General features: G+C 65.3%; 3 protein-coding genes across 5 annotated transcripts in view; 2 read left to right on the plus strand and 1 right to left on the minus strand.

Moving 5' to 3' along the window:
* Slc48a1 (solute carrier family 48 (heme transporter), member 1) overlaps positions 1–6,370 on the plus strand; it is a 16,312-nt gene extending 9,942 nt beyond the window's left edge. For both annotated transcript variants that reach the window (XM_005406622.2, XM_005406621.2), the window contains 2 exons: positions 4,524–4,691; positions 5,263–6,370. In XM_005406622.2, coding sequence (XP_005406679.1) covers positions 4,524–4,691; positions 5,263–5,399 — 305 coding nt within the window. In that variant the 3' untranslated portion in view covers positions 5,400–6,370. The remainder of the gene's footprint in view (positions 1–4,523; positions 4,692–5,262) is intronic.
* On the plus strand, positions 2,888–6,370 carry LOC106146874. Its single transcript, XM_013505662.1, has 2 exons — positions 2,888–3,993; positions 5,413–6,370. Exon 1 carries the CDS (start codon positions 2,891–2,893, stop codon positions 3,578–3,580), a length of 690 nt encoding a protein of 229 aa, XP_013361116.1. The 5' UTR covers positions 2,888–2,890; the 3' UTR covers positions 3,581–3,993; positions 5,413–6,370.
* Positions 6,371–7,083: 713 nt separating this feature from the next.
* Positions 7,084–21,881, minus strand: Hdac7 (histone deacetylase 7). 2 transcript variants are annotated; one of them, XM_005406612.2, is made up of 24 exons: positions 21,688–21,881; positions 21,512–21,602; positions 21,141–21,252; positions 20,490–20,605; positions 20,169–20,294; positions 19,717–19,808; positions 19,417–19,527; positions 19,108–19,288; positions 18,734–18,930; positions 18,387–18,560; positions 17,053–17,272; positions 15,273–15,406; positions 15,019–15,139; positions 14,728–14,777; positions 13,384–13,491; positions 13,089–13,144; positions 12,845–12,932; positions 12,253–12,372; positions 11,951–12,048; positions 10,772–10,890; positions 10,009–10,142; positions 9,668–9,752; positions 8,319–8,457; positions 7,084–8,141 (listed from the first exon to the last, which is right to left on the minus strand). In XM_005406612.2, exons 1-24 carry the CDS (start codon positions 21,832–21,834, stop codon positions 8,096–8,098), a joined length of 2,865 nt encoding a protein of 954 aa, XP_005406669.2. In that variant the 5' UTR covers positions 21,835–21,881; the 3' UTR covers positions 7,084–8,095. The 2 variants fall into 2 exon arrangements, with proteins under 2 accessions (XP_005406669.2, XP_005406673.2); XM_005406616.2 differs by lacking the exon at positions 19,417–19,527.
* Positions 21,882–24,855: the final 2,974 nt, after the last annotated feature.

Genomic DNA, 24,855 nt, shown 5'->3' on the forward strand with positions numbered 1-24,855 from the left:
GCCGTCGCGGTGATCGGTGATCGGTGCCCGGCCCCGTGTCGCCCTGCGTCGCCCCCCGCCCCCCGCGCCCCTGCGCGCGGGTGAACAAGCGGGAACCTCGCCCGCCTCCTTTGGTGAGCCCACCCGCAGAGCCGGGGAGACCCCGACGGCGCTGGGGATCTGAAGTACCCCCCCACTGGTGCCTCCTGGCCGCCCACCGTTCCGCGAGCCCAGCCCACCCCTCTTCCGCACCAGGGGAAGGGTGGCCAGGGCTTTTGGTGGTGGGAGTCCAGAGCCCAGCCTTGCTCTGAGCACCGTGTGCAACTTTGGACAAGAGATTTAATTTCTCTGTGCCATGCAGTGGGCAGGAAGATGAAAAATAGTATTTCCACTTACTTTTTTAATCTTTTCTCTATGTCAGGCGCTGTGTTAAGCATTCAGCTTCTATTATATCATCACGTCCTTCCCTCAGCCCTGCGAAGCAGGCATTGTTGTGCCCATTTTACAGATAAGAAAACATCTTCGAGTATGTAAATTATGTGCACAGGGTTAGGACTGCTACGAGATGTAGTATGTGTGGGGAAGGTCTTTGGGAAAGGTGTGCGTGAGGAAAATGCTTTTTCTCCGATGGTTTTACTCCGTTACAAAATCCTCTGCCCAGATATCTTTACATGGGACAACTAAAAAGAACTAATTGACTCACCAGCCCTAAGCTTACTTGTCAGGGGCGTATGGATGGCCCCAGCCTACACCGTGCAAAGCAAGGCCCTGGGCCACTGAGAGAGGCGGGGTGGACCCCCTGGATGGGCTGGCCTTGTGCCTGCCAGGGCGCCCACCCCAGCGGGCAGCGGGCCTGCTTGGGCAGCCCACCTCTGCTCAGTCTGCACGCCCACCCCGTGTTTCCTGCTGGTGCTGCGTTCCCCTTTGGAAGCACAGCTGGCACCCCATGGCGGCACTCCGAGGCCTGAGATAAGTGGGGGGGGGAGTGGCAGAGGGCAGGCGTCTCGGGGAGCAGAGGTGTGTGTGCGCAGGGTCCGGCCCCGTGCAAATGGAGGTGAGCCCTCCCTGGCCGAGCATGTCAGTGCGTCCGGGGCCTCAGTTTCCTCCCAGGGAAGGAACAGGAGGAGATGTCGGCCTCCCTCCACGTCTGAGATGGAATGCCACTGTCCATGAAGCGCTCCTCGCCCAGCTCCCAAGGCCGGGGAAGAGGCTGTGCGTGAACTCCAGGGAGTTGCCCAGGGCATCCCTGACCCAGCTCCGCTCCTTCCCTCTCCCCGGCTCCCTCTGGGCTCTGAGCCATGCCTGCTATGGAGCTGCCCTCGGAGAGGCCCAGGTTTGATCTTTGTCACCCGGAGGTGGCTATGGAGTCCACACTTCTTGGTGGTGGGGAGGCGCAGGGGCAGGGCCGCCAGGCCAGGGCCACGCACACCCTCTTGCTCTGAGTGGGCTCTGAGAGGTCTGCAGCCTTCCAGCCTTCTTCCTCTTTCGGGCTGACATGTCAGCAGGTTTCTGACTTGTAAGCATTCTACTTGTGACTCAGCATCTTGTGGCCCAGAGGTTGCTGAGTCACTCGAGGACAGCCCCAGAGTGCTTGTCCCCCTGCTCGGGCCGGGTCGGCTGTGGAGCCCGGGCACAGTGGGCAGAGCATTTGGGATGGGAGCACCCTCTCCTCCTGGTCTTCCTGGAGCGGAGTGGCAGGGGAGAGCTGGCTTCCTGGGGAGGCTGCGCTGGACCCGCCTTCTCCGGCTTTGCAGCTGAACCAAAGCGAAGCACACGCTCGCCTGCTCTGGGTCTCGTAGACCAAGGCAAGAGAAAAGAGTAGAAAGTTGCCGGGAGTTCAAGCCGCTCCATGTCCTTGCCACTGGACCTGGGGGAGCAGTCTTGAGGCTTTGGGCCTCTGTTCTCCCAGGTAGGGGAGAGGGCTGGGGCAGGCAGATGCAGAGGAGCCCGGACCCGGGCTGCGTCCCTCTTGTCTCTGCTGGTCCCCGGCCTCTCTTGGGTGCCTCACCACCAGCCGAGCTACCTCGGGCGCTGTCACTGAGTAGCCTGTGTAGTGGTGGCCCTGGCGACCCTGCAATGCAATGATGTGAGGTTGGCATGGGCTTGTACCGAGGTGGGGCTGGGGCCCCAGTTTGTGCAGGCCAGCCTCGCTGGAGTCCAGAGCTACCCAGGAAGGGGTGCAGGGCCAAGGGACAGGTACCTACCTCCCAGCAGGGAGGGCGCCACCTCCTCGAGACCACTTGGGGAGCCCCAGGGCAGAGGGAGCAAGCCTGCTCCAGACTGGCGCGCGCTGGTCTGGAGGAGGGCGGGTGGAGGGGCTGGAGCAGTGTGGGGGGCAGGTGCCGGGGTGTGTGTGTGTGTGTGTGTGTGAGTGTGAGTGAAGTTGTGCCCGCCTGCTCACAAGGAACAGGGGTGGAAACGCCCTAAATGTCTTTTCTTCCTGCTTGCAGCCCTTTTGGAAGATGGGGGGCGGTTTGGGCGAACCCCTGGGTCATGCCTCCAGACTGAGAGCCCTACTTCAACATTTCCTAACCCGAAGTTGCTGAGTCACAGAGGAATTGTTCTGGCCTTGTTCTCCCCTTAGCTGGCTTTCAGAACCTTTGCAGGGGAGGATCTTGGAGCTCATCGGCCCCAACCCCTGGGCAGCCCGAGGGGCGGGGTGAGCAGGCCTGTCCCAGAGAGCGCCCATCCGACTGTGAGGTGCTCAGTGCCAGGAAGCCTCGCCGCCAGGGCCCTTTAAGATACCAGAGGCTTGGGAATGCAGCTCAGGGTGGAGTCTGTGCTCGGCATGCTCAAGGCCCTGAGCTCAACCCGAAACCCTCGAAAAACAGAAAGAAGCCAAACAACCCTCCGGAGGGAGCGCGGCCGATGCCTGCAAGATGAGTGGCGAGATTCTGGGCAGGTGGCTGGCATGACATCCAGACCAGCGATCCCCAGCCCCGGCCACACGCCCGCGCTGGTCCTTGGCCTGCGGGGACCGGCAGAACGGCAGGCCGCGAGGCGCGGGCGTGGGCTGGGGCACGGGTGCGCGGGGAAGCTTCGGGGTGTTTACGGCCATGCCCGGCGCTTACGTCACTCAGCCCCGCCTCCCAAGCCGCCGCTGGGGATCGCAGGGCGTCGGGTTCTCGCAGGAGTCCAGCCCTGCGAGAAGTGCCCGGTGGGGCCACCTGGGTGTGCGCTCCTTGTGGGAATCCAGTGTAACAATAGTACAGCGCACAGTAAATGTAACGGGCTTGAACTGTCCCTAAACCACACTCACGGGTCCATGCAAAAACTGCCTTCCCCGAAACTGGCGTTTGGGGCCAGCAACGTTGGGCGCCGCTGCCGCGCTCGTGTGGGGGGGGCGGAGCAGCCGCCGCGGCTCATCCTCCCGCCTCTGGCCGCCCCTGCCCGGCTCCGGCCCCGACGCAGCCCCCGAGAGTGTGGGGTGGAACGGGCGGCTGGGGAGCTGTGGGCGGGGGTGCTGACTGGCAGGACCCTGGGGGGCCGCGGGCATAGCGGGGAGCACCGCGGCTGGGCCCGGCAGCGCGAGGCCCCGGCGTTCTGCTTGCAGCCGGCGGTCTCACGGGTGTCTGACCCGCACCAGGCGCCGCAGTGGTGACGGTCCACCCGGTCGCCCGAGCAGCTCCACGGTGGCCAGTCCCCCGGCCGTGTTTCCCCCTCACTTTTAGAAGGCCGTGACACGGCTCAGGCGTGTGAAACGACGCACAGTTTAACGAGCGCCCTGGGGCTTTGTGCCCGGCCTAAGCAGTGAGATGGCGTAGCTTCCCCAGCGCGCTCTGCGCAGGGCCCCGCGTCCTCTCCCCCAGGCACACGCCTGTCTTCCTTGCACGCGTGGGAGGTCGGAGCTCGGACCCTACGGCGGCCTCTTTGAGGGCTCTCCTGGCCCGGGGGGTGTGGCAGCCGCGGGCCCAGCCCGGGCCAGCCTCTGGGGGCTCGGCTGGCTGTCTCACCGCTACCGGGCCGACTTCGCTGACATCAGCATCCTGAGCGACTTCTGACCCAGGGAGCAAGGTTGCTGCGGCCCGGGGGCCCTTGGACCTGGCTGTCTCCCTCCCGTGCTGAGCGCCCACGGCCCTGCTCCAGGCCCTGGCCCGTGGAACTGATATTTGTGCCACTCTTGGGGCCTCAGCGGCAGGCACTGCCTGGCACCGAGCGTTGTTTCATGTCCTATTGTACTGGCCGAGTGGCAGCTGCCGTCGGAGCGGGAGGGCTGGCCCGGGCAGGGAGGGCTCCGCGTGCCAAGGGAACGCGCCAAGAGTGCCAGGGCCGCGCAGCCTGACGCAAAGAATTTGGGGCGAGCCGTACCGCCCAGGGGCGTGGCTGGGTCCTGAGAGTCGGGGTGACCTGCAGTCCCGAGAGGCAGAAGGAACAGCGAAGGGGGGCCGAGTCCAGCGGTGCCGTCGGGCTCCACGGAAAACTGCTGTCGGGAGGGCGGGCGCGGCAGGCCGGCCTTCCCTGAGCCTTACTGGGCACACAGGTGTGGCTCCCAGGCGACTCGGAGGAGGGGAGGGGGCCGCCCTGCTGACCCGTCTGTCCCGCAGGTGTGCTGGCGCTGTGGGCCCTGGTGACGCACGTGATGTACATGCAGGACTACTGGAGGACCTGGCTCAAGGGGCTGCGCGGCTTCTTCTTCGTGGGCGTGCTCTTCTCGGCCGTCTCCGTCGCCGCCTTCTGCACCTTCCTCACGTTGGCCATCACCCAGCACCAGAGTGAGGGCCGCCCCGGCCGGCAGAGGGTGGGGGGCGGTAGGAGCCCACGGCTCCAGTCCTGTCCTCCGCCAGTGTCCTGGAGACCGGGCGGCTCCCGAACTTGCCCGTCCCTGGGCTTGCCTCGGTTAAAGTGCGGAGCATGAGCCCCAGCCCTTCGGGATGGAGGAGCCAGCTGGACGAGCGGTGTGCCCTGTGCAGGCTGCCCCGCAGCGAGGGGGACCTTTAGTCTCTGCCCAGCTCTGGAAGGGGGGTGCCCTCTAGTGGCGGTGACAGGAAGCAGCTGGCGGCCCTTACCTCTGCCCGGGGCAGCTGATGCTAAGCAGGTTGTAAAGGGCCTGGAGTCCATGTCACTCGAGCTGCGTGGGTGACACACACCTGGGACTGCCCAGCCCCGACCTTCTGCCATGCCCACAGCTCCCACCCGCACACCCAGAGTTCTCTGACCCCCAGCACTCCAGTTCTTCAGGGACCGGGTGGGGGGGTGGGTACAGGGAAGTTGCTGGGAGGGTGGGCTGCTCCTCGGCCGTGGGCTGGGCCCTCCGGTCACCATGGGGCTCCTCTTCCGCTGCAGGCTTCACAGACCCCACCAGCTACTACCTGTCCTGCGTGTGGAGCTTCATCTCCTTCAAGTGGGCCTTCCTGCTCAGCCTCTACGCCCACCGCTACCGGGCCGACTTCGCCGACATCAGCATCCTGAGCGACTTCTGACCCAGGGAGCAAGGTCGCTGCGGCCGGGGGCCCTTGGACCTGAACTCAGCCTCTGAGACCTGGGGCGGGCCTGCTCCCGGCCCCGGGGACCCCAGAACTGGGGCAGAAGGTACACAGCGGGATCAGTGCACTTCCCAGGAATCTCGTTGGCCCCTTTGGGGTGCAGTGGGAAGGAGGTCCTTCCGTGTTGCCCACTGGTCCTGCGGGAGGGCAGCTCCAGCCCTTTGCAAATGGTTCTATTTCCTTAGCCCTCGGTGAAGAATCTTCATAAGCAGGGCCCGGACACAAAGTCAGGGGTCGGGTCGGGTCGGGTCGGGTCGGGTCGTGAGGCCTTGGCTGGTGCGGAGCCCGTGGTTTGCTCCCGGCTGCCCCGGGCGCTCTTGCTGAGGCTGGGTGCTCAGGCCCAATGAGAAGTCTCTGTTTGAGACCCCCAGCCCCAGTCCCCAGTGCCCCTGGCCTGTCTCTCCGCGGGGAGGGCCAGGTAGCCCATGTCGCCAGTCAGAGGCGACACTGCGCCAGGCCTGGGGGTTGAGTGGAGAGTTTGGCGCCCCGCCCCCACCCCCCCCACCTGAGCCGGTCCCCAGGTGTGCCGCGCCGGCCACCTTCCTCTGTCTCACAGTCCACGCGGCCCAAGGCAGCGTTCTCCGGACGAGGGTCCGACGGCACTGCGCATCTATGCCCAGGAACCCTGTGCTTCCTCACTGCCCCCGTGCCTGGCACCCCACTCCCACCCTCCCTGCTGCCCTCTGGCCGGGCTGCCCTCCTCCAGTGGCCCCTGCAGAGGGGCCACTCTCCTGCCCAGGCGCTGGCCCTCGGGCTCGCCTCGCTCGGGGCAGAGCTGTGTACGCACACCTGCCACCTTAGGTTGCTATTCTGCACATCTGCTCCTTTTCCACGTGTGTCCGCCCCAGCTCTTTGCCTCACCCACGTCAGTGTCACTGAGCAGAAATACAGCAGTCCTTTGTGCCTGACGGCCTCTGGTGGTTTCTTCGCGTGGGCTCTGGGCAAGGCCAGGTTGCTGTGGAGTGAGGGGCGGGGCTGGCCAGCTGACCTCCCGAAGCTGTCCTGGGGGCGGGGCCGGACAGGCTGCCCAGCTCAGGGTTTGCCACTGTGGTCTTCCGGGGCACGGGAGAACCCAGCAGCTCAGCCCTCCCGACCCCCCTTGGCTAGGACAGATGCTGAAGGCACAGCCTGGGCAGCCCTGCGGCTTGCTGTCCACCCCCAGGGGGGACAGATGGGAAATGGGGAGCACTTCCTCCACCGCTGCGGGCGCTCAGGGCTTGGGGCCAGGAAGGTGGTGCTGGCGGTGCCCAGCCCTCTGGTGCCCGCACGGCTTGCCCCAGCGTGCTGCCTCCCTGGCCTGCGTCTGCATTCGAGCAGGAGGGGCAGAAACAGTGTCTAATTCTGGGCCTTTTACTGATCAGCAGAGGCCCCGGGAGGTGGCAGGACGCGGCTGAGCTCCCAGCTGGGACCTCAGCCCAGGTGTGTCTCCTTCCGTCTCTGGGGGGCCCCCGAGGGCCCTCTGACCGTGGTTCCGCGCGGGGCTGTCCCCCTTCCTGTCCCCAAGGTGGGGCAGCAACACTGAGTCCACAAGGGCAGCCGGGCACGGAGGGCAAGGCTGGAGAGGGCCCGCACCTGCCCGCCCTCACGCCGCACACGCGCAGGACGCCCCGTCGCAGCACGGTAAAGCAAATAAAACATTTATTGTTCCGATTTTTTTCCCATTTTTTTCTTTTTTACAAAAACATGCATTCATACACAAGGTATGGTGGGTCCTGGGGAAGACACACACTCACACTCATACACACACACACACACATACACGAATACCTTCCTTCTTGGCCCCAGGCAGGGACCCCAAAAGCCTTGAAAACTCTGCCGGGGCAGTCTCCCTCCCCGCCCGTCTACTCCCCCACCCGCTCCCCCTCGGCTGTGCTCATCCTGCGTGGGGCCGGAGGCAGCAGGGTGGTGGAGACGCCAGAAAATGGAAGGCTGGTGGAGAGGGCAGTGACCGAGGGGGCCCTTGGGGTCCCGCTGTGCTTCTGAGGGAGGGGGGAACCGGATCAGCAAGCACAGGACTCAGAGCACCTGTCTGTCCACCAGGGCACTGAGATGCTGGCACGGGGCGGCTCTGCGGGGCAGCAGCCGGCAGGAGGTCTGCAGGTGCCAGCGCTCGGAGTCTCCGAGGCTCTTGGTACCCAGTGGCGCGGGAAGCGTCCAGGGGCATCGGGTCGTGACTCCCTGCACTGAGAAGAGGGAACCCCCCGCCCCGGAGCCACCCTGCAGAGCTGGGAAGGGCCACCCGGCTGAGGCCACGTTCACATTTCAGCGCGGAGCCTGGGCTGTGTGCAAAGTCTGGGGTCTGCAGAGCCAGGGAGAGTGGTTACGGAGGGGCCCGCCTGGGCCGGGCCTCCTCTCTGCAGTCCTGAGGGTGGAGGCCACCGCGGGGCCCAGACATCGCGTGAGCCCTGCTGGGGCTGGAACGCAGCCCGCTCCTCTCAGGGTCCTCTGGTCCCCGTCCTACACCCGGCGTCTTCTCAAGCTCCCTGGCTGGGGTGACTGTTAAGGCAGGCTGTTCTCTGGCCCCAGAACTACCTGCCCACATGGTCTCTGAAGACCCAGAATGGGCGGTGGTGCAGCCTCAGAGGGAGCCGTGTCCACAGGGCAAGGTGGGTGGGCCGGTCCCTTCCACCGGCTCAGAGAGTCATCGGTTCTTCCTCCTCCACCAGTTGCTCTGAGGGCCTAGGGGAGGCACAGGGGTGGACGCTGCAGGCAGGGCTTTGGTGCAGTTTCCCTCAAACCCCGGTTACGAAGCCAGAGCGGCTCAGGGTGGCTGCGTGGGGGCTCCAGGCGCTTCTTCGGGCAGGGAGGATCGAAGGGGGCAGAGAGGCACGGCATGGTCCAGGGCTCTGGCATTACCTGTCCTCAGCCAGGATGCCCACCGAGAGGGATGCCAGTGCGGTCACAGCCTCTACTTCTTCTGCATCAGCCCCTGGTACCCGGGGCACCCAGAGGTTCGGCGAGGAGGCCAGGCGTTGCATGCAGCCCCAGTATTTACCTGGGGCAAGAAGCTGGTCAGAAAGGTTGGGGAGAACAAGTCCGTCCACCTTTCACCCGAGTAAGGAGTGCGTCCCTGGCCCGGGGTGAGTTTTCCCTCCTGTTCCCACCCTCGGTACAATAACCCTGACCCCACAGCCCTGAAGGGAGAGCAGGAACAATGCGGCTGTAAGGGGCCTTCGTGGGCCCTGAGCCCGTTCCTTCCCCTCAGGCCCACCTCTGACCACTCCCTCCGTGTGCTGGGACCCTGAGAGTGCCAGCGGGGCCCCTGTCCCTAGGAGGGTCTGTGCTGGTTACACACACACCCTGCTGGCCTGCTGATACAGGGCCCCACTCACGGCCCTGCTGCTGCTCAGGCCTCCAGCTAAGCACGGGGAGCGCGGAGGTGGCAGGGACAGCACTGGGGCACGGCATCACCGTGCTACCCACCCGGCCCCGGGGGACCGCAGGAGAGCTCAGCCTGCTGACCGCGTGCCTGGAGAATCCCAGCTCATCCTGGCCCACGGGAGCGCGTCACCAAGCGCCACTTGTGTCTGCACTGCTATGTTCACTGCCCCGACCAAGCTCCTGACATGGGGAACCTCTTTCATTCTTTCTTGTACCCCTAGATCCCATGGTCTTGCTCAACAGATACTATGTTGAAGCTGAAACTTTTTTTTTTTTTTGTCTTTTTGAGACAGGGTCTCGCTATGCAGTTCAGGCTGTCCTTGAGCTCACTTTGTAGCCCAGGGTAGTCTCGAACTTGCAACGATCCTCCTGCCTCAGCCTCCCGAGTGCTGGGATTACAGGCGTGAGCCCCCATGCCCGGCGGTGAAGTTGAGACTTTAAAATGCTCTCCAAACGTGGGGTTATTCTAAGGCCCAGCCCCTCAGCAGGCAGAGCTCCCAAGCGCCCTGTGGCCAGGACGGAAGGGAGGAATGGCAACCAGGCCTTCCCGTATACAATAAGGCCTGGGTACCCGTTGGCCTGTCTCCAGCTCAGGGCTGTGGCTCCACAGCAGACTGGCCCACTGGGCCCAGCTGGAGGACTCAGAAGTTACCCAGCCACGGGGCGCTGCCCACTGCTACTGCTGGGGCGATGCACACAAATCCTGTTCCAGGCCAACAGCAGTGCCCCTCACGTGGCTGGCGCTGGCATCCCTGGAACTGGTCACGGGTGGTGGACCCAAGCCCTCCCACATGTGCCCAGCAGCCGCCTGTCCGCACACTCACTGTGCACCCGGACCACCGCCTCCAGGGAGCGGACAGCGTTGAGGTTGGGTTTCTGTTTCCAGCTTTCTTCTGCGAGGGGATCCACCTACAAAAACGGTTCCTTCGTCACCATTCCTGGGAGCCACGGGCCCACTCCCTCCCCTGCAAGGGCCTTGGTCTTCTGAACACAAGCTGCTATATGTTGCTGGCCCTGTGTGGTAGGCACAGGTCGGGAGACACCGGCCACAGACCTGCCCCGTGCCCGCCTCCCTCCCCTGCCCTGTCCCAGCCCCTCTGCTCCGTCCTGCCAGAGCCAGGCTCGCCTGCCCCATAGAAACAAGGGCGGGGTGGAAGCAGCTCACCTTATTGCCCAGCAGAGCAGCCACACAGGCCTCGGAGGCATCGCAGATGGCTGTGAGGTCATGGCCACCCTCCAAGGCCAGCACCAGGGCGCCGCCTGCCAGGTTCATCAGCTGCTGCGTCATGTACCCAAAACCTGGACGGCGGGGCAGGGAGAAACAGGAACGCGCAGGGCTGGGTGGGGGAGAGGGGACCCAGTCCCTAGCTCTGTGGTTCCCTGCTCGCTTCCTCCCTCGTCAACCGTGACGCAAAGGCACCGTGCTTTCACACGGAGGCCCATGTGGACCCACTCGTGTTCCTGCTCAGACCGAAAGGTAGCGCGCAGGGCCCCGGCTGGAAGCGGCAGGGCCGCGCCTTGCACCCAAGAAAACGGACTCCGCTGTGATCTCTCCACGGGGCTCCCCCGCCTCTTCTCTGCGGCCAGCCCGGCAGCCCACTGTGCGGAGAATGCTGCTCCTCCCCGGAGAGGCAGCCTGTCCAGCCGGGAAAGCACAACTGGCCGGGGAGCTCTGCGGCAGAGCGTCCACTTGTCGGGTGCAAGCTCCCGGGACCCTGACTTGCTGATGCCAGGCTGGGCGGCAAATGGCCTCGGCCTGGGCCGTGCTGGTCTAGATCGCAGCGCCTCCAGGGCCGGCTGCCACGCTCCAGTCCTCACGTGCCCTGGGCCGGCCCTGTGCCTTCCTGTGCAGCTCGGGGCACACCTGCCTGCTCCCCACAGCCTGGCTCGCGCTTCCCACGCCTGTCCCGCTGCCGGGGCCCCCTTACATTTGGCAGAAACACGGTAGCCACCCAGAGGCGCTGGGTGACCCTCAGCAGCATCAAAGCCCGCAGACACCAGGACCAGGTCTGGAGAGAACTCCTGGGCGATGGGCATCACAACCGTCCTAGGGGGCGCAAGGACAGAGGACTCACCACACCGGGCCCGGCACCCGGAGCAGAGCGCTGGGCAGAGCCCGGGCCCCGCCCGCGCCACGTGGTTCCTGCCAGCTTGCTGAAGGCACCCTACTCACAGGACTCCCGCCACTCGGTCTGCCAGCAAGGGTTAGAGGGTGTCTCTGACGTCTGGCCCGTGGCTGGCCACTCATGTCCTTGGTACCCACACCCTGAGGACTCTGCCACCCAAGGAATTTAGCAAGAGGCAGGAAGGGGCGGGCATGGGGCGCGGGGGAGGGGGTGAAGAGGCGTATGTGCCCGTGCATGTGTGTGCGTGTGTGCGCGTGCACCTGCATCTGCAGGGGAAGAAGCACTCTGACAGCCCGCTGAGCTAGTCTCTGGCTACTACGCCTCGGGGGCTGGAAATGCTCGGCTGGCCTCAGTATCTGCCGGCAAGGAGCTGACTGGGCCCACTGGACCCTCTGAGGCCCTGGGCCTCCAAGTTCCACTCTTACACCCTCTCCCTCCGCAGGTCCCCAGCAGCTACCTCTCTCTAGCTCTCTAGCCTTGACCTAACTCTGGCGGGCCACTCTGGCGCTCCTCAGCGCCCTGGGCCTGGACGCAGGTGCGGGAGCTCCTGTCCGGGCCTGCAGAATTAGTGCTCACGGAGAGAACCCCAAAAAGGGCTCCCAGGCCGCTTCCAGCTCCCCTTTCCAAATGCAGCGCAGGACCAGAGTAAAGCAGGAGGGGCCGTGCGCAGCCCGAGCCCTTCTTTCAGAGTAGCCTTCCCAGCACAGACACGCTTCCAGGACGGCTGAAGTTTCTCCTCCCTGCTCCAGGCAGCGTCCCGCGGCTAACGGTGGCCCGACTGCGCCCTGCCACTTCCCAGCACGCGCAATGACACCGGCTGCGCGTCGCGCGTGACTCTGTCAACGCCCGTGCTTACGTGTCCTGCCCTCCCTCTGAGGCTGGCCGACCAGCCAGTAACCGGCTGAGGACAGGCTGGCAAGCCCGCTGGTCACCTCCGCCCTGGTGCTGGAGGGCAGGGGGCGGGGCAGGCTGGGAACTCACCTGAACGCAGCCAGGTACTCGGGGTCCCCCATGGGGGGATCCAGGCCTCCGGCCCAGGCCACGTTGACGTTGAAGCCCTCGCCACTGCCAGCTCCGACCTCGAAAAGCAGATGCCAGCGAGACGTGAGGAAAGCGGGGTGCTCGCGCTGAAAGCCCGGCTGCCCGGCTTCCCAGCACCTCCCCGCTTCCCCAGGGAGAAGCAGGACGGAGCCCAAGCAGTCTGTGGGTGGCTCGGCTTGAGAGAGGGCAGGGGGAGTGCAGGAGTCACCGGGGCTGGAGGCGGCCGACCCCACACGCGCTACCTCGTCCACAGCGCCGCTGCCGGGGAAGAAGTTGCCGTCGTCGTGGCGGTGCAGGGAGATGTAGAGCACGCTGGGGTCCTGGTAGAAGGTCTGCTGGGTGCCGTTGCCGTGGTGAACGTCCTGTGCAGGTGGGAGGCAGGGCATTAGGGAAGATCCAAAGGCAGAGATGGAAGCCAGGACGTGCTGGGAGGGTTTCGAGGTCGGTGACGGTTCTGAGGCTCGGGAGCTTACACTGGGGGCAGGAAATTACGGTTCCCAGAGCCACACGGTGGAGGGGTCCTAAGTAACTGACTGCCTGGCCCTGAGCACCTACAGGTATGGGAAATGCAAAAACTATCAACCAAAGTCAAGACAGTGCTCAGAAAAGCTCCCACCCACTGCAAGTCCCTGGGGGCAGGCCCGCCCCCACACCCCCTCCTGGGGCCTCCCAACAGCTCTGCTGTGACGTGGATGCTATCAAATTTTGCACAAGGGGAAGCTGAGGCTCAGGGAGGTAAAGCAGAACACAGACACGCAGAGGCGCCTCTGATACCAGGCCCAGGGCCCCCACAGGGCCCTCAGCTCATCCGAGGGCACAGGACGCAGGACCTACCCAGTCTACGATGAGGACCTTGCTGGCCTTGCCTTGCTGCTGCAGCTGCCGGCAGGCGATGGCCACCGAGTTGAAGAAGCAGAAGCCCCTGGGAGAAGGGCAGAGGGCACTGCCAGCCTGCTCCCTCCCGCACCTCCACAATCCCGACCTCCTCTCCCTCCAGGCCCTGGCTTGGTGTAGCCGCCAGCAAGGCCCCGGGGACCGGCCCCCACCGCGCCCCACCCAGGCCTCCCGAGGGCCTTACATGGCCGTGGAATGATCTGCGTGGTGTCCTGGGGGCCGCACCACAGCAAAACCGTTCTGGAAAGCGAAAGAACACTTGTCAGCCTGATAGGCAGCTCTTGACCCATGTCTGCCTGAGCCTGCGTCTGGTTCCAGGACCCTCCTCCGGGGACGGGTGCAGGGCAGGGCAGCTCTGAATGTGTCCCAAACCCTGCAGCAGTATCTAAGAGGAAAGAGAGGGCTGGCGTCCGGGCCTGGACCCCACCGCCCCGTCCTGCGTGGCCTCGCACTCTGCCTGCCTTCAGCCAAAGCCCTACCTTGAGCTCTCGGGAAGCCACTTTGAAGGCCAGGTCGGTGACGCTCCCGGCAGCCCAGCGGGCTGCGTTGGAAGAATGCAGCTCATTCCAGATGGTGTCGGTATCCACCTGTGGGGGCCAGAGTCAGGGCCCGCATCATCCACGGCTTCCCCCGGGAGCAGCGCCCAGCGGGCAGCACCCACTCCACGGCCAGGACCCCAGGGGCAGGGAGCTGGGCAGACGGCGCTGCCTCCCCAGTGCCCCACCGCCCAAAGGCAAGGCCTCCTGTCCCCCAGGACCCACAGGACTGCTCCTTCCCAGTGTAAGCCCCGGCACCAGCCCGTCCGGCCAGCACTCGGGGCAGCATCACACCTGCCTCCCCGTCAGGGGCGGGGCGTGGCGTTACCTGGGCGGGACTGGGGTTTGGGCCTGGAGGGCGTTTTAAGCCCCAGCTGTCTGCTCAGGCCCTGCAGGACGGTCGAGCCGGAGGGGCCGTCTGCACCACTGTCTTCCACTCGGGGCCCCTAGCCCAGGCTGGGAGGCCCCCCAAACCCAGTCCCTGGGCCTCAAGGCTAGGGAGGGGCCGGGGGGCGTGGTGGGGAGGTGGGGAGGGCGAGGCGGACCAAGAGAGGCGAGGAAGGCAGAGAGAGTCGGAAGAGGCTGGAGAGAGAGGACAGAGGGAGGAGGGAGGAGAGAACAGAAGCAACAACAGTTGGAAAACAGAAAGTGGCAAAGAACAGGGAGTCGTGAACAGGGCGCCGCCTGGCCCCACACTGCCCACCAGCGCGCTTGCCGCAGAGCACAGCCTCCTTCCCTGCCCAGGCCAGCTCGCTGCACCCTGGAGGGACTCCTCAGGCAGGGAGGCCATGCCAGGGTGCAGCAGGCCCCCGCCAGCGGGAGTGAGGTGGGGAAGCTGGGCCAGAAGGCTGCGCAGCAAGTGTCTGGACCCGCAAGGACACAGGGAGCACCTCGGTATCAGGACGGGCAGTCCAAGGGCTGGGGACCAGGCCCCTCTGGGCAGGCAGAGCAGCCCGGGGCCGGCAGGAACGGCCAAGCCCGAACCCAGGCTCTTATGCGGGACACGACCCCACACTCCAGTCTGCCCTGCATGTTAGCTTCACTGAGCATCTACCGAGCCCCTTAAGAGTGCAGGCTTGGGGCTCCACGCTTGGGGACACTGCCGGCCCCAGTGCACCTGTCCACAAGGAGCTTCCCGCCAGCAGAGGGCGTGGCGGCAAAGTCCCTGCCCTGCCTAGTCCCGAGACCCCTGAGAACAGGCAGGTGGGGGCTGGGCCTGGGACAACCAAAGGGAGGAGAGCTGAGAGCTCTTGGCAATGCCCGCTGGAGACCCCTGGGCACACTTACCCCAACCCCACCACAGGGCAGCATCACAAACATCCGCTGTGCCAGGAGCTCTGTGGGGAGAGGCCCGTCCCACGTGAGTGTGGGTATGCTCAGCCTCTGGCCTGGCCGGGGGCAGGGTGCTTAGGGAGAGGGCCGGGTGGGGCGGCGGGAGAGAAACAGTGCAGGGAGGTGGGTATGGACAGGAGGGGACCAGCGCAGTAGGCCCGAGCGGGGGTACGCAGGAGGGGAGGGCCGGGGGGCAGGGCGGAGCCGAGGGAGCACAGGGCGGGGCCGACTCTCCCGGTGCCCTACCTGACAGCTTCTCGTTGTCCAGTTTGAGGCGGCTGAGCGGGTTGGTACCATAGAGGAGCATGTGGCGCTCGGAGTGGACTGACTGCAGCTCCTCCAGGGAGGCCTTCCGGCCCCGGAGACACTGAGGAAGCGAGCGTGCACAGACCTCCTCAGCCCCTGCTCGCCCTCGCCTTCCGCCGGGCCTGCTCTCTCGCTGGCTCCGGACTGCCACCTCCCCTCCCACCGGCCTAGCCCTTGATGCCGCAGCCCCTCACCTCGCACTGGCTCCGGAGGCCGCGCTCCTGCAGCCGGGACCAGATGCTCTGGATGCGGCCCGCGTGCTCGGGGTGCCGGCTGTTGTCTCCGCAGGAGCACTGGTGCTTCAGCATTACGGAGTCGTAGACCAGCCCTGCCAGGTGCAGGGGTGAGGGCGGCACCCCAGGGAATCCCACAGGTCTACACCCACACAGACCCTCCCGGGGCCAGGCCCGGCACATGGCCTTCCCCCCAGAGGCCCGTGCTCCCCACTCTGCCCCACTACTGAGACCAGCCTGGCTCTCCTTTACACGCCTGCCCGGACGCTTGCCCCGGCACCCCCAGCAGCTGCACACGGCAGCCTTGCCCTCGCCCCCGCCTGCCCCACACACTGACAGCTCAAGAGGCCGGCACTTCCCCAGTGCCCTGAGCAATGCCGAGGCCCCACACCAGCCCCGCCATCTGGGCATCACGAGCCCAGACGCTGCCAAGTGGAAGTGGGTGGAGTCAGAGTTGTTAGGGAACCCCGAAACTGGGAACAGGGAAGCCCACAGTGACACCGGCCAGGGATAAGACAAACAGAGCTATCCACAGTGACTGCAGCTCTTTCCTAACTGGGAACTGAAACACCCAGGAGAAAAGGTTCAGCGGTACTGAATGCACAGACTGTCCTCCCTTGTCGTTACCCCTAAACAACGCATCACAATGACCGCATATGCAGCATTTATATCGTACTGGGTGTTACAAGCAATCTGGAGATGATTTAAAGCATATGGGTAGGGGCTGGGGGCACAGCTCAACGGTAAAGTGCTTCCTACCGTGTGCAATGTCCTAGCACCACACACACACACACACACACACAGGAGAATGCTGCAAGTCATGTGCAAATTCCACACCACTTTACACAAGGGACTTGAGCACCTGAGGACTTTGGTGTCCTGGGGGAAGTGCTGGAACTACCACTGCGTTGGCACCAAGGGACCCTGTGTCAGGGCCCCCAGGCTGCCGCTAGAGCCGGGCCATGCATCCTCCTGTGGGAGGAGCAGTGTCTGCACACCTCAGGGCACCAGGGACTTCAAAGTGCTCACAGCACCAAGACTGACCCTCAGGCCATAACCCCAGGCATGGGTAAAGGCGTATGCACAGGAAACTTAAAGTGGGGAAAACGGTGCAATCTCACTGTCCAGCCACTGTGAAATAAAGATAAAATACTGCAATGAAATGGAAGAATCCCAGTTTTAAAGATTAACTACATCAAAAAGCGCCTGTGACACGCTAGCTAAATAAAGCAGGGAACAAAACGCAGTTCACGAGAACATGCTGCTGCTCTCGCGCACGCGGCCAGAACACACCGGGCTGACGCACAGCAGAGTTAACCAGGTCTCTGGGCAGCGGGACACTGGTGGTGACGTTTACTGCACTTTGATGTTCTTCTGTGTGTCTCGAACTCTCTGCGATACTTTCGCGCTCTTTTTACAAGCACAGCATGGTAATGATTTTTCAACAACATAAACAGGGCTGGACACCGTGGCAAGAGACCGGACTTCCTACCCTGGCCTGACTGCCAGCTCACTACCTGACTGCGGGCTCACCACCTTGGGTTCCCGAGCCTTGCTGTGCTGGCCTGTAAAGCAATAACCACCTCTCTACCCGCCTCACGAGCTGCCTTGCGATCCAGCACCGCTGGGTCTCTAACAAGCGTCTCTAACTAGACCTCTGTCAAGGGCCCAGTGCTGCCTGAGGAGAAATGGATGGGTGCTCCTGAGCCCCTCCTCCCGCCGCCACTAAGCCTGCTCTCACCTGTGACGAAGGGCAGGGTCTTAGCGGGGGCTTCGGAGCTGGAGAGGACCCGGGGCTGGCACGTGGGCTCTGGGGTTGGTAGCGAGGCAGGCGCAGCGGGGGAGGACTGGGTCCTGGACAAGAGCCGGTGTCCACCCTGGGCCAGGGGAAGCGGCACAGAGTCCCCAGAGCTTCCCCGGGGCAGCCGCCCCGCCAGACGCTGCTGCTCCCGGAGCAACACCTGAAGGAAAGAGAAACAGGAGCCTCAGTCTCCCTGGATTTGCTCCTTCTGCTCCAGCCCAGGCCTTGGGAAACTCCAGGAGGGCCCTTCCCGGAGAGATCCCAGGAGGCACCAAGCCCTGCTTCCCACCTGGGGTGTGGCTTTGACTTGGAGTCTCCAGCAGCTCCCTGAAGACCTGCACCCCAGACTGCCCACCACCCAGTTCTGCCAGAGCTCCTGGGCCCTGGGGTCCACTCCAACCAGGATGTCCACGTCCCCAAGGACTGTGCTACTGCCCAAGAACACGGGGACCTGCATGAGCCACTGTGCATATTCCCGACTGCTACCATGTGTTACAGGTGGAAGTGCCCCCCGCAAGCTGAAGTCCTACCCCCCTGCACTTCAGAAAGTGACCTTATTTGGACACAGGGGCTCTGCAGAGGTAATCAGGTTAAAATGAGGCAACGAGGGTACGCCATGCTCAGCAGGACTGCTGTCTGTAAGAGATCTGAACAGACACAGGGGGACCTGTGCGGACCCCGGGAGAAGGTGACTGTCTGCAAGGCAGAGCCTCGGAGCACCGCTTCCCCTTACAGCCCTCAGCGCCTTGACTCCGACTCAGCTTGCAGGACCGCAAGGCGCTGACTTTCTGCTGGGCAGGGCACCTGTCTGTAGTACTTATTGCAGCAGCCCTGGCAACGAGGGCACCGTGGCTTGATCCACACGGCGTGAGCTCTCGGCCTCAAGGACTGGAGCCTGGCTCTGCCCCAACCTCTGTCTCAGTCACACTCCTGGACAGGAGACAACTGGCACAGGCAGAAGCACGAGGGCAGGAGTGTGCACGGTGCCACGAAATGCCAGCCGCACCGCTAGGAAAGGAACACACTCCACACTGAAACCGGGAGGCTGCTGGAACGTGTGTGCAAGCATGCATGCATGTGCGTGTGTGCGCGTGGAGGGGCATGTGCGTGCACACGTGAGTGTCCGCGTGCCTGCAACTGTGCTTGGTGTAGCCGAGCACCAAGGATCTGGCAGGGCACCCGCTGGTCCCAGAGCCGTGCCCGCACTGACCCTGTCTCCCTCCCACACCTAACGCCGGGCTGCCGTCCGTGAGCGGCGCCCAGCACAGCTGTACCTGCTGGTGCTGCTGGAGAGGAGCAGGGCCCCTGGCCTCAGGCTGCCGATGGCTCGGCTCCCTGTGCTCCAGGCCGCCATCCACCGCCGGGCCGGCTGCCCCGCCGTCCGTCTCCAGGTCCTCAGCCGAGGGTATCTGCTGTAGCCGGGGCTTCTCACTTGGCTTGGCTGCTCTCTGGGGAGGGTAACGGCCAGCTAAGACGCCCCAGTGGAGTCAGGTGGGGTGGGGTGGGCACGGAGGACCAGCAAACGCCCACCCATCTCACTAGGACTCCAGGTCCCCACCGTCCCTGAGTCCTGCTTCTTCTGTCAGCCCCTGGGTCTGGTGAAACACCCAATGCCTCTCACCTTGATCAGCTGGAAGTGAGGTTCCAGCTGCTCCAGGCAGGGCTGCAGGGGGCCCAGCAGTGTGGGGGCAGTGGCGCTGGGGGGCAGGGGCTCTGAGCGGGTCCGACTCAGCGGCCGGTGGAGGCCCGACCCAGAGAGCCGCTCGGCGGTCAGTAAGGACTGGGCAAAGTGGAAGGGCAGGGGCCCAAGCCCAGGCACTGGAAAGAAGCAGGTGCGGCATCAGGAGGGAGCCATGGGGGCCGTGGACGCAGGTAAGGGCACGGGCTCGGCAAGGGGGTGCACAGGATGGGGCTGCAGGGCGGGGCCCTCCCTGAGCTCCGCCCAGCGGGGCCGCGGGGATCCAGCCCCTCCCCAGGAGAAGCAGCCGGGCTCACCAGTCAGCAGGGGGGCACGCGAGACTGAGGGGTCCAGGAGGAGAATGGGCTGCAGGCGGGACGGCAAGGCGCCCCCTGCCTCGGGCTCCAGACCGTGGGGCAGGAAGAGGGGAGGATGGGGGTTGCCCAGGACCGGCCCGCGAGGGCCCAGGCTCGGATGGGTCCTGCGGTCTCCGTCAGCCTGAGGGAGAGGCGAGAAGTCACTGGAGAGCGGAGTCCAGCAGAGGAAGCGGGGCGGGGCGGGGCAGCAGGACACGGTGTGAAGGAGGCCGGGGCGCGTGCAGTGGGGATGGACGCCCAGCCACTCACCCTGGCGGGGGCGGGCAGCCCCAGTGTAATAGCGGGCAGCAAGGACACTGTCGGCAAGGCGAATGGGGCCACGGAAGTCTCCTGCAGCCGCAGCCGCTGGCCCAAGAGCGCCTGCCACAGGGAGCAGGGCAGCGGGTCACTGGCCCCCGACCGCCAACCCTGGCACCCCTTACCCCGCACACCCAGAAGGCCCTCGTCGGGGCTGCCCAGACCCCACGGCCCTGGCCTGGGGGCCTTTGTTCTGGAAAGGGGCTGCGCTTCAGCGCTGCCCTGGGAGAGTCTGTGCTGGCACGGCCTTACCTCCGAGCCCAGGACAGGGTTGGGGCCGTGCTCGCTGTCATTGGGGGAGCTGCACCCTGACGCGGGCGTGCTGCTACTACTGGGGGAGGAGTCTGGGGATGGAGAGAGGGAGGGCGGTCAGGGCCGGGGCGTGCAGGAGGCGTGCAGGAGAGGACAGCCAGGGCCCCCACAGGGCCGAGGCAGCTCCGCCCGCTTTCTCCTTGGCAGAGCGGGCGGCAGCCAGCACTAGCCCACGGCACGGAGAGGCCGCCCTTTCTGGGCCAGCACCAGCTGAGCCAGCTGAGCAGAGGCCGGGCTCCCCCACTCACCCTCCTGGCACGTGCGGGGGGCACATCCTGTGTGACACGCACAGAGGCACCAAGGAGGGCCCTGTCTGGGTGGGGCCTGCGCCCCGGGGACAGGAGCCGCGGGTTCAGGAGGCCAGGGCGCCCACCCGCCCTTCTGGCCCTCACCTCCGAGGGGCTCCGCGGGCCGCCGCCGCAGACTGGAGGGGGCGCTCTCCTTCCTGAGCAGTGGGTTCTTCCTCCGCTCCAGGGACTTCTTGGGCTTGTAGCGCAGCTTCAGGTTGGGCTCGGAGGCTGCGGAGGCCAGCGTTACTCAGCCGCAGGCCAGCGCTCTCCTCGGCCCTTTAGTCCCTCCTGCTTCCCTCGCGGCAGGCTGTCATCGCCGTGGTAACAGACGAAGCCTGGCACCTCTGCCGCTCCGCCTCCCTGACCCAGCCCCGGGCCCTTTACCTGGGTCTCCCGGAGGGACCCGCTCTCCGCCCAGCTCACCTGTCTTCCGCAGGGGGAAGTGCTCGGGGGGGTCACTGGGCAGGCTGGCAATGGGAGGCAGAAAGCTGCTGAGCATGGAGCGGGCGGCTCCTTCCGTGTCCAGGGGCTCGAGAGTTCTGCGGAGCGAGTGCCAAGGGGGTGAGAGGGGCGGAAGCCCCAAGGCCAGAGATCTCACTCTGCATGGCGCCATCCCAAGCCGGGGCTCCAGGACCTGCCAGCGAGGCAGCACAGCAGGACTGGGCAGCGTGGGGCTGGCGGGGATCTCCAGGTGGCAGCAGAGGGCCACTCACGCTGCCCCATGGCCACCACACCGTGCTCTGACCTAGGTGTGGAGGCCAGAACCCGGGAGCTTGGTGAGCAGCCACCGGGCTGACCCGCCTCCTGCTGTGGGAAGCGGGAAGTTCCTGTGCCTGGGGAGGCGGTGGAGAGCAGGGGTCGAGCCTGGGAGAGGAAGGCCGGTGTGCGTGGGAGGGCCCCGGCAAGGCGGGACGGGGGCTGGTGGAGAGCAGCAGAGGTGCTCAGGATACATCCTGCTATATGGAGGGTGCGGGGCCAGGTGACGGGGAGGGGGCCAGTGCGTGTGCTCGCCACAGAACGTGGAGTGGGAGGGACGTGGGCGGGACCCCGGGGACGGGAGGGCAGGGGAACCACCTGTAGGGAATGCCAGGGCTATTGGTATGGACCGTCCTCTCCAGGGCTGCCTGCTGTTTCTTCAGGATCACCTCGGCCAGTTTCTGCTTGACCACACTGCTGGCCACAGCGCCTGCAGGAGCAGAAGCCTGGAGTGGGCAGGGAGCAGATGGACGGGGGCCCCCAGGCACATTCTGCCCGTCCCGCCCCCACCTCCAGGACGCAGTGTCCTGCCCAGCGGGGCCTCAGGCAACAGTGGAGCCCAAGGGCCTGTACCACCTGTGAGGCCTCCGGACACCTGGGGACACCCCTCCCCCACCCTGCTCACAGGCAGAGCCGGGCAGTCCAGGTCCTGGGCACCCGGGATGGGCCTGGGGGCAGGGCGCCCTTACTGCGCTTGCTCTTGTCCTTGTTGAGAAGCTGCCGCAGCTCCTGCTCCTGCTGTCCGCCCTGCAGTTCAGGCATCGGTGGGTCCATGGAGAGCTGTGGGCGGATGGGCACAGCTCAGACAGGGCAGGGGTGGAGGACCAGGGCTGGGGTGCAGAGAGGCTGGGGGCTCTGCAGTTACCCTCATGGACTCCGTGGAGCGCGGCTGCTGCTGCTGCAGGCCGGCCAGGAGGAGGTGGCTGTGCAGGCGCTGGGGGTGCTGCAGGGCCAGCAGCGGGGCCTCTGGGGGGTGCTCCACCGTGGGCCGCTGGCCTACCCGCAGGTCCATGGGCTGCGTCTGAGGACCTGGCGTGTCTGCTCGGGGAGAGGGGCAGCCTGGGGACAGAGAGGGCAGGGTCAGGCGGAAAGCCGGTCTGCAGGAACTTGTCACACCCCAGCCGGCCTCCTCGGATTGATCAGCCATAGCAGGCCACCCTCCAGGGGCCCTTTCCTCGCTTCTTCCTCCCCAGGTCCGCGAGCGCGCTCAGCTCCACGGGCCTGGCTCTCACCTGGGCCAGGGGCCTGGCCAAGCAGATGCTCCCGACGCAACTGCACGTACATCCAGAGCCACCCGACTGGCACAAGCACAGTGCCTTCCCACAGACACGCTCCTCCCCGAGCCTGGGCGGCATCCCTGTGACGTCTGCGCTGGGTTCTACCCCTCCCTCCCTTCGCACCCCTGCAAGGAGGGGATCTGCCCAGCTGCCCTCTAACGAGCTGGGCCCACAGCAGTGACCACGCGGGCAGACAGGCCCACTCCGTTCCGCCCCAGCCCAAAGGGCCTCAGAGGCCTTCCACTGCCACTCTCCACGCCCTCTCCAAGGCCTTAGGATTCAGAAGCAACGCTGCAGCCCACAGCCAGCCCTGCTGGGCCACCTTGAGCCTGCAGGGCCCGTCTCAGGGCGGGTTCCTCAGCTCACTGGTCCCCTCTGCGCCAGCCCTACGCCCGACCTGGGAGGATGGCAGGCCTAGCTGCCTCTTCTCCGTGATCCTCTTGCCCATGCCTGGAGCACCCTGCCAAGGCCGTGGGAGCACAGGCTGTTTACGGCCAGCCACCAGACCAGGGTCCACGCCAGCACAGCCAGCTCCTCCACGGAGCAGCCACTGCTGTCCCCTGGCCTGGGGCGAGGGACACTCGCCCTGGCAGAACACCCACTGCACAGTGGGTGCTTTGAAATGCACCCTCCAGGCCCCACCAACCCCTGCTAAGGACCTTAACAGCTCCCGTGTGTGCTGTGCAGAGCTCCCCCGCCGCTCTGGGAGGCTGAGGCGCGGCGGCGCAGGAGCCTCTCCCAGGTCATGCACTAGTGGTGCCAAGGAGAAGGGGTTTACACTGGTGTCGCTATGACGCATCGCGGAGACAGGAGCCGAGCACAAGGCCCCCACCTTAAACCTGGCTGCGCGGGGCCCGGGGACGGGCGTGCACCCGACGTGGGCCACCATGGACAGTGCATGGCTGGGCTCCCCCGCCCTTGTTCACGTGGCCGTTCAAGGGATCCAAGCCCCCTTCTGGTCAAGTCTAGGTGTCCAGTGCCAACACACTCCTGCCCCACGAAAGGGCTCGGTCCTCACAGGTGCTAGTGTGCCGGCCTCCTGGGTGACGCCCCTGCTGAAAGGGCTCGGGCAAACCCGGGCGGCCCCCTCACATCTGAGGCCGGAGGCTCTGGCCTCACGCAGAATGGGAGCAGCCCTTCACCAGGGGCCGTGCCCCTCGCACTCAGAGCCGCCGCCCCTCCAGAGCAGAAAGAAAGGCGTGGCCGGGGCCGCGCGAACGCCCCTCACAGTGCAGTGGCCCTGGGGCCTCCGCACTCTGGTCCTACGTGGCCTGTCTCAACGTGGCCTCCTACGCCTGCACACACGCCTGCCACCTCGGCCAGCAGACGCTGCCCTCCCAGAAGCCCACACAGCTCTGTCCTCGGAGCTGCTGCTCACAACGGCCTCACTCCTGCGTCCTACCTTTCCAAATCCTACCCACTGCTCGGAAGCCGGCCCGAGTCTTCCGTGTTCCCAGACCCGGCCCGGTACCCACACCCTTCCCTCCTGGATCCCGTCCGGCGGTTGCACGGTGTGGCAGGCACTCTGGGGCAGTACACATCTGGCTGAAGTTCCACAGGCAGCGACGTGGTTTTGTCCACTGCTCGTAATCCCCAGACCCAGAATAGCACCTGGCACACGACAGACAATCAGCGAACACGGATCAATGAACAGGTCTCCGTAGCTCTCCCGAAATGCCGAGGAAGGTGCCCTGGCCCAGAGATGAGCTCCATGAGTGGATCTTGAAGGCATGGTGAACTCATGTACCAGCTTCCTCTCGTCTGGCACCGCTCTCCTCTTCATCTGTGGGCCCTGCTTCCCCAAGCTGCCTGAAGTTTTTGGACAGCTGCGATGACGCGAGGAGGCCTCACGGCCTTCCACGGCTCCCTGCCATCAGGCTGCGTGTCCTGCACACAGCAGGTCCTCAGTGGACATTGACTGGAGTTAAAAAAGGGGTGAGCTCAGCCCTCCGGGCAGATCCAGGCCTGTGGGCACTCCCGAGCCAAGAGCAGCACGAAGCCCACTCCAGCCCTTCCCAGGGTCACCGAGCGGAGGGTGTGTGGGGCCGGCAGGACGGAGAGGGGAGAGGACCAGCTCACCGCAGGCAGGAGCAGCCCGAGGCGTCCTTCCCTGCTGCGGGGCCAGCAGAGGACTGAGTGAGTGAACCAGCAAGAACCATCGCCAGTGCCTGACGCGGCGCCGGGTCTGTGCATAGACACTGCCCTCCTTTCTGTCTCACTACACCCAGCCGGAAGAGAGGAGCGCCCGCCTTCCCCTGCCCTGCTGCGCTTCCCAGCACTGGGGTCAGCCCGCCCCGAGACGCCTCGCTAATCCCCACTCCTCACCCCTGCCCGGGACATCGCCCTGCCTCAGCCCTGCCCACCGTGTCCTTTCTCGCCTTCCTCTCCCACCCGCACCGCCATCTCCCTCAGCCTGACACATACTCGTGCCAGGGGCCTGGGTAGGGGCCCCCAGGCTCGCCCAGCCCCTTCTGTGGAAAGACAGAGGCAGAGTGAAGGGTGACAGAGAGGGACAGGGCAGGGGCTCCCTGCTACCTCCTGGCTGAGAGGGGTCCCAGCTCCCCCTTCCTCAGCCTACTCCTGAGCGGCTCAGATACCTCAGCTGCTTGGACGCAGTCCACAGCAAGAACCTAAGGAGGCTCTGCTCAGCCAGCGATGCCCTGAGCCCTCCGAGTGGTCAGATACAATCTTCCCTGGGCAGCCAGAGCAGGCTCCCGTAGTCAGGGGAGAGAAGCACCTGGGAGATGAGCTGGGGC

This window comes from Chinchilla lanigera, unplaced genomic scaffold (assembly GCF_000276665.1).
Source record: "Chinchilla lanigera isolate Chin_1 unplaced genomic scaffold, ChiLan1.0 scaffold00099, whole genome shotgun sequence".
In the NCBI taxonomy this organism is placed as follows: domain Eukaryota; kingdom Metazoa; phylum Chordata; class Mammalia; order Rodentia; family Chinchillidae; genus Chinchilla; species Chinchilla lanigera.